This window comes from Bombus bifarius, unplaced genomic scaffold, assembly GCF_011952205.1.
Source record: "Bombus bifarius isolate JDL3187 unplaced genomic scaffold, Bbif_JDL3187 scf7180000007978, whole genome shotgun sequence".
NCBI lineage: Eukaryota > Metazoa > Arthropoda > Insecta > Hymenoptera > Apidae > Bombus > Bombus bifarius.
In genome coordinates, this window is record NW_022884363.1 from 1,530,531 (window position 1) to 1,542,909 (window position 12,379).

The 12,379-nt window shown below is 39.5% G+C and overlaps 1 protein-coding gene across 1 annotated transcript; it reads right to left on the reverse strand.

Moving 5' to 3' along the window:
- Positions 1–10,626: 10,626 nt before the first annotated feature.
- On the reverse strand, positions 10,627–12,086 carry LOC117204530 (protein TsetseEP-like). The gene is made up of 2 exons (XM_033442032.1): positions 12,020–12,086; positions 10,627–11,009 (listed from the first exon to the last, which is right to left on the reverse strand). The coding sequence occupies exons 1-2, from the start codon at positions 12,084–12,086 to the stop codon at positions 10,627–10,629; spliced, it is 450 nt and encodes a 149-aa protein (XP_033297923.1).
- Positions 12,087–12,379: the final 293 nt, after the last annotated feature.

Sequence of the window (12,379 nt, forward strand, 5' to 3'; positions counted from 1 at the left end):
GGTCGCCGCGCACGTTGATCCGACTGGAGCGCGCACTCCTGACCGACAGCTTCTTAAGCAAGCCCAAGGATAGAGTACTTGAAATAATTTCCCTGGAGGTCGGCCGTATATAAACGAATACGGGCTGCCCTTATTGCGGCAAATACGCTCGGGCTCGCGTTCTGTTACAAATGCACGGAATAAATTAAACGATAAGACTGGTCATTCGACTATACGGTGTTCATTAACGAAGTTAATAACATGTCCGATAAAAAAGAAGAAACACCAAGACTTTGCTATGAATAATTAAGGAGTTGAAATGGTAAACGATGTAAATCTCAAAAAAATGAAATATAGTTGTTCTGGAATGGATGAAAATGAAATGGATGGAACGTGTGAAAAATATCAAAAGTACTAGGATAATTAATTTAACTGATGTTACGCCGGGCGACTCTCTGCCTGGCCCAGGTCACACACCGCGGGCCAGACGGACACCAGATGTCCGCTCTTCCGTACGGCGTACCCTCAATAGCCTTAAGCATCCGTCATAAACCCGAGTCACTTGCCTGCAAAGGTCCTTTAAACAAAACAAACATCTGGTTCCGAGGAATTTCTAAACACTATTGTCTACCACGGCTGGACAAGGGAAAGTTGGTTTTTCTCACGCACGCTGCAACTTTCCTCCCACTAACCACTTTCTCTCGAGGGCAGTTAAGACCCTTCGTTTAACCAATTAAAAACGAAGCCTATTCCCTCACTCTCCTAAATAACATCGGCACCAACAAATCCGATGGTCCCGTGCGCTAGACACACCCATCCTTAGCTTTCCTCGGACACAGCATCGTCACTCAACTTCACTTCTTCTACATCGTTGGAAAAGTCAACTACTAAGTATACGCTAATGCCCAGCGGGGCAGTCTAAGCATAACGCGAGAGTCGGTCTCGGTATTGTCGAGCATACATTTCCTCTCCTAAATCTCATAGTGCTACGTCCACTAATACACTAAATCTAATTATAAGAGCCCTGCTCTAACGCACATATCTATCTTAGCTTCGTGCGACAAGTTGTTCATTACTTATTTCTCTCCGTCAGTGTAATCTAAGTGCTGGAAACATATAATTTATAATTCTGTGAATCACAGGGTTATACAACCTCAATCACCCCCTATTATCTCAACGGAAATCAGGGGATCGATCAATTCGTGGTGTCGATTGTTATAATCGTAACGGGGATTTACGACCCCCGTTGACGTCTCTCCTTGCGATTACGTCTCCCCGCGATTGGTCGAATAAACAACTGCGGTTGAAATTTTAACTAGTTTGATATATCTTTTTATCATTTATTCTCTCTCTAAACTTGTAGAAATGGTAGCTGAATGTCCGTACAGTTCAAGTGATTAATGATGCAAGAAAAATTAAAATTAACAGAAATGTGTGTGTTTTTTTCTATTTCATAATGTCATAGTATTCATAAATGACGTAATTATCAAATTAATATCATGGAAACTCATTTTCTTTCTATTGTGTATTTCCTATTGTGTATCCCAATTACGCGGGTGAAAATAATTGCAGGATTATTTCCGCTCGTAAAATCACTCGATCATTAACTGAATACTCAATACTGTAAAAGGTATCGCTGAATGTGTGACGTTCATTGACCGCTACTAGGATAATTTCCTAATGAACCGTGATCGGAAATGCGTGTAACGAGACGGTCGAATTGTCACAGGTAGGAGCCAAAAGTAGCCATTAGCCAGAATTCTGTAAACGGGCTAGTTATACATGTACTTACAATTTACTCTCTATCAACGTACGAACTAAGACGGAATCTAATTATTATCGATATTATTGGATTATTATTCATATTACGTATCACGATATTTAAACACTAAATTTAATTCAACCCATCATTGTTATTATTTAATTTTTCGAAAAATCACGTCTTGATCTTTTATTGTCATAATTTGTTGCTATTTTTCTCATCAAGGAATATTAAAAAATTTCGGACTTTCGGAATTTCGAACTTTACGCAATAGAATTACGCACGTATAATAGTCGTCGATCGAAAATCGACACTTTTGAAATTCTGAGTTAACTAGTCCGTGAGCTTCTTTTTTCGTTTATATATCTATGATTTCGTTCATATATATGGTATCAATTTCATTTGACGAAGTAATGAAATTCCGCGAACGCCTTTTGGAACAGCCATTCGAGCTGCATTTAGTACGCTACTGAAATGAATAAGGTTATTATACGTTATATGCATAAAGTGATTGAACGATCTTGCGCAATTTTAATTCGTGCCTCGTAATAAAGGGAAATTGAAACGGACGCGTTCCGGCAGCCTCGTAAATGCTCGCGGTATCGTAAATTCGATACGTACGAGCTCGCTCATCTCCACCGACTTTAAATTTACGATAACCCGGCCATCGAATAAATTACCCTGGGATAGAAGAGTCGTGACTGTCGCGAACGAAGTCGAACGAGCTAAGTTGCATTCGTGCATCGTGAAACTTCCCTTCTCGTCGAACGCGTGTATTCGATTTCTTTCGTGTCACGTCTGCGTACGTAAAATCATATTTTTTCGTTCAAACTGTTGCGTGCGATAGGCGTAAAAAAAGGTACAAATTTTTGTAAATTTTACGATGTTTCGATACATCAGACGCCATTATATTAATTTAAAATAGGTAAATAGTTTGATGAAAGCTGTTAAGTTATCGCTGGACTACGGATATTTATGCAAATTTATAATTTTATACAAATAATTTTAACAGATGTAGATAGAAATTATTTTACCGTAATTTGCACGATACTTTGAATATTTTATGTACTTCTCCGTATTGCATTCTATTAATTCATTTGTGCGCTGTTGTACTTGAACGTCGTCTTATATTTTTTTTATACTATTCTTCCTTGTATTTTTATATTGTAAGCTTAACGAATTGGTACACTTGTAAGTATTCGTTTGACGTTAACGTTTCATTTATTTATCTTTCCTTTCTGCAACGTGTACGCGGTCGCAACTCACGAAAGACCGTGAAGCGGTTTATTCCACTTTGTTTCCAGCACGCCTCTCTCGAATCGATGGCAGAGGAGAAGGAATTACCCGAGGCCGCGTAATATACGAGAGGTTAAACGTAAAGCAGCACGCGGGACACTTCATTGAATATTTATATGGAATCTGCATAAAAATTTAGGACAAACGAGCACTTACGTTCCTCGTTAAATTTTATTTACAGTCCAGCGTACCTATGCCTTCGTCTAGTAAATACTGCGTAAAGGGCGATATTACGCGGAGTAACGAATACCAGTATGATGGAGAACTAATACCAAAATGCAATTAGTTACTTTTAGTACTAGGTGAGCTTCGCTCGTATAAAAATCAAATTCTACCTTCAAATTTTCTTTTTATTCGATATTGACTCAGCCTTTAAGAAGTCAAATTAGTCAACTGCATTTTCTGAAAATTTCTAAATTTTATTACCTAGAATCACTTACACAGCAGAATCATTATTATTAATGAAATTCTACAAGCTATGAAATTTCTAGTGAAAAAATTTTACACGAGTTTCGACATAAATTTTAAAACATTATTTATTATAACGTCAGCACTTCCTCCTGCTTTTAAATGTATCTCAAGCTTCTGAACAACTCGACGTTGATTTCTTAAACATTCTTCGCGATATTTTCCAAAATATTTTATTCGTTATCTATTACTTTTATCTACCCGCTTGAGTCCCAGGGGTCATTGTAAAAACAGGGTCGGAAAATCCCGAACAGCGCGATAGCGCTTGTCTTAATCGATTGCGAAGAGAAGCAAGAGGCTCAATAGCACTCGTTATGTATGTTACTTTATGAAATACATCTATATTTTTATATATGCGTACCATTGGTTTATAAATATGTTTTGTTCAATAAAAATTATCGAGAAGATAACAATGAAGTACAAAATATCGTCAGTCGTCCGTAGCGTTCGAATGTACTGGTACTTTTCGACACAAAATCTAAAGAGCGCGATCGCTGCTTGGGACTCAAACGGCTAAAATCCAACTGAATATGATCTCCTGTCGTTTCTTCTCTGTGTAATCTATTTCCAGTGTATCAAGTTTCATCAAGCTCAACAACAACGTTCCCCGCTTTCAATTATTCCCAACGTTGCTGACAACGTAAAGAACGCTGCGTTCTTAGAACGTAATCTCCGACGCATCCATCATTCGAGCGGCAACCTCGCCGCGGGCTTCGCCGCCAAGCAAATATTGCATCGTGCGGGGAATATTTTCTTCGATTCACCGAGAATAACGGACGAGAATAACTTTCGTCTTCGTCTATTAGTCTTTGAATCTTGGTCCCGCGATTTTGACAACGCTTACTTTTCTTCGAAATTCATGTGCCGTATAAAGATTCGATGTTGCGTTTTTCTTTAATCATTCAGTAAGACAAAGTTGCTTTGTCTTGACGCGTGAGATGATTTTCCGATATTTATGTGGTAATTTCCTCTGTCTGTAAAAGTTAAGAAAGATAAAGTGAAGGATTGTAGAAACGTTCGAAGTTGTGTCATTTCCAAGTTAATCGTATTTAATTGGTTAACATCGTTTAAAAATATTTCTTGGGATTCTATTACGCATTCTGTTACACAATTTATCAAATGATAAAAGAAGGTTTAAAAGGTAAACTGTGCGAAAAACCGCCATAATTTTATAAAACGGGATTGTACGTAACAGGAACAACAAATAGATTTTTATCTACTATTTTTATCACATTGGAGTATAGAAACTGTTGTTTTCCTCGGATAACACCTATCGAATTTCGCCCCGTTGTTGGCAAAATGTATCGAATCGTGTTCAAGTTACTTCGATTAAATATATGACGTTCCGAAGAAACTACGTGTAACTCAAGTTTTCTTTAAAGAAAGTATCTCATTTCATATTCCTTTCCTATCCTAAAATGAATGGCTATTACTAAAATGGTAAAACACGTGTATAAAAAGCAGAAGAGTTAGTAATATTCATACACATAGAACCAATTTCAAGACACGTACAAGCGATTTCATCCATGAATTCAAAGCGATGCCGCATCTCTCCCTTCAATAATTTCGTAGTAGACACCGAATTGAATTCAAGAAACAACAAGGCTCCTGCAGAGTATCCATTCATCCTTAACGTAATACATAACAACGAAGTTAATATGAAGGAACACCCGGTTTACTGCGTTCGCACAGATGTTCGAATGGTCGGTGTCTGGGTAGACGGTGCCGGCTGACTAGCGCGGGACGATTCCACTAGTTGCCAGAGCAAGTCGGTGAAGTTGAACGGAAACGCAAAGACAGACGAGGCGTCCTCGATGCATCTCAAAAGGGTTTCAGCGCATGAATTTCTTGCATCTGGTCCGGCCAACTTCCGGAATTCATGCCTGGACACGATCAATAATACGAGATATGGCTGCGGAACGTGCAGACGGCGAGACGAAGCCGGAAGGGCATCGTCGAAATGAAAATGAAAAATCCAGTCTGCGGCTTTGTCGCCGTGAAAAAAAGCCAAACGGCCAACGCGAACCATCGGATCGATTAATTTAATTGAATGCTCGTGAATAATGGGCGAAACGGTGAAAAATAACTGAGCCGCGAAGGAAGACTCAAAAACAGCGAGACTCTCTCTTTTCAACTTGGATCCAGCGGCAGAATCGGAACGGGGCGTGTAATATTTATCCGTTGATTATGCTTTTAATTGCAGTAGACGGAAATGTGGGAAATCGTTGCGTTCGATGAGACACCATGAATTTTTCACGGATCTCTCCTTCGTTCCTTTTTGCAATCCATTAACGATCTCTTCGTTACGAGCTCTGGATTTTTAATTAACGAAACGAATTCACGGCTGCGGAACCGGCATCGTTTCAAAATGGTCTGAAAGGAATTTCCTGATAGTTCTTATTTTATTTATACCGTATTTTATATATTTTATACCGTGTTATGGACGATCAATATTCAAATTGTGTATAATTAATTGCCAATTTTTCCGAAGACGTAAATTGCACTTTTATTATCCTCGGTATTTTATTAAACTCTCATATCGCCAGACGTTTTAAAACACGAATGAATAATGTACAGATTAATTATCAATCGTAATTTCTCGATCTATTTTATTTATTTCTTATCTATTGGGACTGAACTCAAAGTACACTTCAAATATATTAGCGTCGTATCTTGTCAATTAAAATACTAAGGATAAGAGGTTGGCTGAAATTTAAAAGCACAAAAAGAATATCCTTCCATTCTAGCTGGTGATCATTTTAGCGACAATTCCGCGGTCCTTTAAATTACGAGAAATATAGCCGGCCAAGAACAGCCTCACGAAGAACAAGAGAACAGACCGCGTCTTTCGTTTATTTCGAACGCAGTCGAAAGTCCGCTCACGTCCACCGCCGTTAAGCTACTTCCTCGACGAGCAAACATCCAATAATTCTGTTCGTGCTTCTTTCCGTACGGCAAGGCGTTACGGTTAAGGCGGATTCGTAGGACTCAATTATACTCGACGACACGGACTATGCCATCTTCTAACGGGAACGTCGAAGAACGTTCGTGATAGAGAAGGAAGAAACGATGTCTGCTTTCTTAATTCCTTATTTTCTTTATTTAGAGAAGACAAGATCGTTTCGTTTTTGTAGAAAATTTACTCTTTTACTTGCGGTAAGTATAAAAGTGAATTGAACTGTAGGAAGCTTCTGCCGTTTCTCATCCCTAAATTTCTTAATACGTTTACTTTATCGTTTAATTTATAATTAGATGATCCCGTTATTGTGCATGATGATCCTATATTAACTTCCATATCTTTGGTAATTTGTGAATCTACCTTTTTATAAAAATCTCTCCTTTCTTTATTGGAATCCCTTGTTCAAGTGTTTTCCATCTAGAAAGTGTTGCAGCGATCAAAATAGACGATCTATATACTGAGAAAAGGTATACAAGTTTTCTATCGCGAAAATTGCGTTGCTTGCTTCCTACGATAAACTAATGATTAGCATCCTTGCTCACAAACTACTTTTATATTACAAGTTTCTAAATTGGCGGAAGTTCTCCAATATCTTCGTCAGTGCTGCTCCCTGTTGGTATCAAGACGTATCTCACTTTCCGTGTAGTAAGAAAGGATGAAAAGACTCGCAGAAGAAGTTAGGAGGAAGTTCGAATGTCAAGATACTAAATTGTGATCTTTAGATTCGTAGCATCATTGACTAATTAACTTTAATCGTCGAGGTCAACACCACCTTCCCTAATTTCTTCTCTTTTCCAATAAATTTTCTATTATCCTTTTATTTATAACATCTTCTGAATATTTTAAGATTTTTTAAAAGAATCCTCTCCATATACCTGAAATATGTAAATACCTCGAACTTTTCCTATGGAAACACAATTATTTTTATCGTCATAAGAATCCATATGTGACCACACATATGTGTGTTTTTATGTTTTGTCAATCGACAAAAGTGGAAAGCCTGTTCCTTCCGATTTCAATGCTGCTACAAGATCTACAAAGATCATTTCCGGTTTCATGTATGTCTTTTCCTGTTCTGCCGATGTATTTCCACGATGGCCGATCATGCGCGGAATCGTTCGGGATTAACTTGTTTTCCCATGCTGAAATTTCCGTTCCCTTGGGGAGGGTGGCGAAAAACAATCGTTTAGATTTGTTTCAAATAAAAGTATCGCGTCTCATCGATCGGCCGAACCGTCCATTAACCTTCAACTCGTATAAACAATTTGCGTGCACCACGGAAACGTAACAATACGCGCTGGTTAATCACGTGAGTGCCCAGGTCTATCCGTAAATTGACTATTGATTGATTAGTTTCTTCTGTTTGATGAACAACAGAAGAGCCATTACGGCCGCGCTCTCGATTATTATTTAGACCGTGAGCGTTCCGTCAGTTCAATCGATAACAACTCTTTTTTTTCCACGCAGCTCAGCTAACTAATTTTTTACTTTTTTTTCTCTTCCCCCTTTTTTTTACCTTTTATTATTATTATTTCTCGGTACACGGTCAGGTAAATTTTTCCTTCAGATATTTTTATTTACATTCGATAAATGAGAATTCATTGCCTATTGTCATAATTTTTCATTAATCCGCCGATTTCTCCGATATTATCTTGGACTATTTTAAAACGCGACATAAGTCACGGGCAATATATTATTTCTTCCTTTTGCTTTTGTTTGCCATCTTTCTCGACGCTCTCTCCTCCGTTGGTACAAAGCACCAGGTGCGAGCAGCAGAACCGAGCGTTGTTTCATATTAAAAGGATTAATGCAGTTAGGGATATACCGGTTCCACGTCGAAATATGCGTCGTATATTCGGCGAAGACAAAATTACTACGATGGGGGATACGCAAATTTACGTGGCCAGCCGCCATCACGGCAATTCGTTCGTGTAATTTATAAACGCACGAATTCCAGGGTTCTCCGACTCCCTATTGGTAACACTTTAAACTACGCTATAGCAAACAATTAGATTAAACACGAATGAAACGCTGCAGGAAGGTCTTCTTAACACATATAACACGCATATAATTTTCAAATTCTATTAAAGATACAATGTAAAGTGGCAACGATATATTGTAAAGAATTATCGAACGAAATATGCGATCTTGATGCTATTTTGATTTTCCAAGATCTAATATACACGTGCTAAGGGAATAAACAGTTTATTTGTTCCTTTGCTGCAAAATGTTTAGCATTGACGAACTTATAGGTTGCTTAACTATTGAAAAGACATGTAAGAGAAAGTACAGATGTGACATTATATATTAAAAAAACAGGGATTAGGAAATCTAACAACGTAACAATACAGGTAAAGACGTATTTCAGTAAAAGTACTGTGAAGAACACTTACCTCAATAATGTTGAAATCTTGTGCATACGTAGCTGGTCGAACTATCTTTTATCATAAGAGATTTATTCCTTTCATAGCATTTAAAATAAAAATTAAAAGCTTTACATTCAAATTGCAGAATTTGTGCTACCGTGAGAACATGTATGTTATTTTCTCAAGTAGGTTTGAAAAATACGCCAGGTGAAAGTGAAAGTAAGAATTATAAGGGAAAGCCTTTGACGATGACCATACCCAAACACGAACGAGTAAAGGGATACGTGCTTAAAAAGCCTGTTCGATAAAAAGTTCAAAGTAGCGTGTGTATAGCGAATGAGAAAGGTTTATGTGAGAACTACTCTCTGAATACAGTTCAGTGTTTCGGGAGTCTTCTTAAAGTTGTTAAAGTCTTCTTAGTGTTGCGAGAGTTATCTTAGAGACTTTATAGTCTTCTTAAATCTTATTACAGTTGCCTTTGCATTGTGAATTATTTTCGCGTTACGTTAAATTATTACACTCGTTTCTAGTCAGAGACTTGATTCCGATTCCGATTCCGATTCCGATTCCGATTCCGATTCCGATTCCGATTCCGATTCCGATTCCGATTCCGATTCCGATTCCGATTCCGATTCCGATTCCGATTCCGATTCCGATTCCGATTCCGATTCCGATTCCGATTCCGATTCCGATTCCGATTCGATTCCGATTCCGATTCCGATTCCGATTCCGATTCCGATTCCGATTCCGATTCCGATTCCGATTCCGATTCCGATTCCGATTCCGATTCGGATTCCGATTCCGATTCCCGATTCCGATTCGGATTCCGATTCCGATTCCGATTCCGATTCCGATTCCGATTCCGATTCCGGTTCCGATTCCGATTCCGATTCCGATTCCGATTCGGATTCCGATTCCGATTCCGATTCCGATTCCGATTCCGATTCCGATTCCGATTCCGGTTGGATTCCGATTCCGGTTGGATTCCGATTCCGATTCCGGTTCGGATTCCGATTCCGGTTGGATTCCGATTCCGGTTGGATTCCGATTCCGATTCCGGTTCGGATTCCGATTCCGGTTGGATTCCGATTCCGGTTGGATTCCGATTCCGGTTGGATTCCGATTCCGATTCCGGTTCGGATTCCGATTCCGGTTCGGATTCCGATTCCGGTTGGATTCCGATTCCGGTTCGGATTCCGATTCCGGTTCGGATTCCGATTCCGGTTCGGATTCCGATTCCGGTTCGGATTCCGATTCCGATTCCGATTCCGATTCCGGTTCGGATTCCGATTCCGGTTGGATTCCGATTCCGATTCCGGTTCGGATTCCGATTCCGGTTCCGATTCCGATTCCGATTCCGATTCCGGTTCGGATTCCGATTCCGATTCCGATTCCGATTCCGATTCCGATTCCGATTCCGATTCGGATTCCGATTCCGATTCGGATTCCGATTCCGATTCCGATTCCGGTTCGGATTCCGATTCCGGTTCGGATTCCGATTCCGGTTCGGATTCCGATTCCGGTTCGGATTCCGATTCCGGTTCGGATTCCGATTCCGGTTCGGATTCCGATTCCGATTCCGATTCCGATTCCGATTCCGGTTCGGATTCCGATTCCGGTTCGGATTCCGATTCCGATTCCGGTTCGGATTCCGATTCCGGTTCCGGTTCGGATTCCGATTCCGATTCCGATTCCGATTCCGATTCCGATTCCGATTCCGATTCCGATTCCGATTCCGATTCCGATTCCGGTTGGATTCCGATTCCGGTTGGATTCCGATTCCGGTTGGATTCCGATTACGATTCCGATTCCGGTTCCGGTTCCGGTTCCGGTTCCGATTCCGGTTCCGGTTCCGGTTCCGGTTCCGATTCCGATTCCGATTCCGATTCGGATTCCGATTCCGGTTGGATTCCGATTCCGGTTGGATTCCGATTCCGGTTGGATTCCGATTCCGATTCCGATTCCGATTCCGGTTCGGATTCCGATTCGGATTCCGATTCCGATTCGGATTCCGGTTCCGATTCCGATTCGGATTCCGGTTCCGATTCGGATTCCGATTCCGATTCGGATTCCGATTCGGATTCCGGTTCCGATTCGGATTCCGATTCCGATTCGGATTCCGATTCGGATTCCGATTCCGATTCCGATTCGGATTCCGATTCTGATTCTGATTCCGATACTGATTCCGATACTCACACTCACCCTGACTCTGACTCTAACTCTGATTTTGATTCTATGGACAACATAACTTGTGTAATTTTGAATTACGTTGTTACAGGTTGGTGGCAATATGATCAACGTACAAGTCTCTCTAGTCTAGTCAGTTTCTAGTCTATGCTATGGGGTCTGGTATTCATTTTAATAAGAAAATGGTGATATTTAAGATAAAAGATATTAGACAGGATGATCCATCTTCACAAACATTATTCGTTTTTGTTACTGCTTATCGTTAATTTTATTTTCACCAAGCTAGTAGAAATATTTGGTAAAATAAAAAAGGTTCCAGATCAAGGTACTTATAAGAACTCGCGATGAGATTAATGATAGTTAAGAATCTGACTTGAAATCCAAAGTCTGACACGATTGTCTGAATCTTTAGAAAGATAAAGAATAAAAGTGCAGAATGAGAATTTGACAGAATATCAGTGCGACGCTTGAGATTCGTTGTATAATTTGTTACATAATCGTTATTTTTATTTTACCATTAAATATAGTAATTATTATTTAATGTAACATTTACACGAGTGAAAAACCTACCTACAATCCAACACTCTATATTACCACTATCGTATTCAACATTTCATAAATGAAACTTGTCTGTACCCCAACACCGACAAACGTCCTGCAGCATGGATCGACGTAACTTATATCTTGATCCTGGTAGACAGGTACAACATTTCCCGCGTGTTGCGACATGAATTAACGCGATATTCCACGCAAGGCTGAATGCTAACAGAAAAAGCTGGAGACCGGTCGTATTTTAATTTGCGCATCCGTTTAACGTTACTATTGCTCGCAATCGTGCATTCTCGTATTCTTGATATTCTATTACGATCGGGGATATTTATTTTAAAAAGCCAGGAGTATCAATGGATCGTCGATGCAGTCAAATTTTCGCGTTCTTCCGATACGATGTCGTTATCACTCGGCGTATCGATAAAAAAAAAAATAAAAACTACATATATATACTTGAAACGAAACAGGTTACGCAAATTGGTAACGTGTAATCTGTTTTCTTTGACATCGGTTCGGGCATGTCTGCACCGGTAATTCGAGACCCTGACAAACAGTTTGGCTATGTCGAATATTTGTACGAACATATGCACCAGTAGCAGGTTCCCCTGCGATAAAACAGGAAAACATTAGAACGGTATTCAGTCCTAATTAATATTAATTGGGTTAATCATTTAAGCTCGGTGGAATGTATCCGTGATTCTATTACATCAATTATAAATTTCATATTCGGGAATTAATTACTGTATAGAATTTACCGATAATTATACAAATCGTTATCGGTAGTATCCGCGGCAGTAACGTATTGAAATAGAA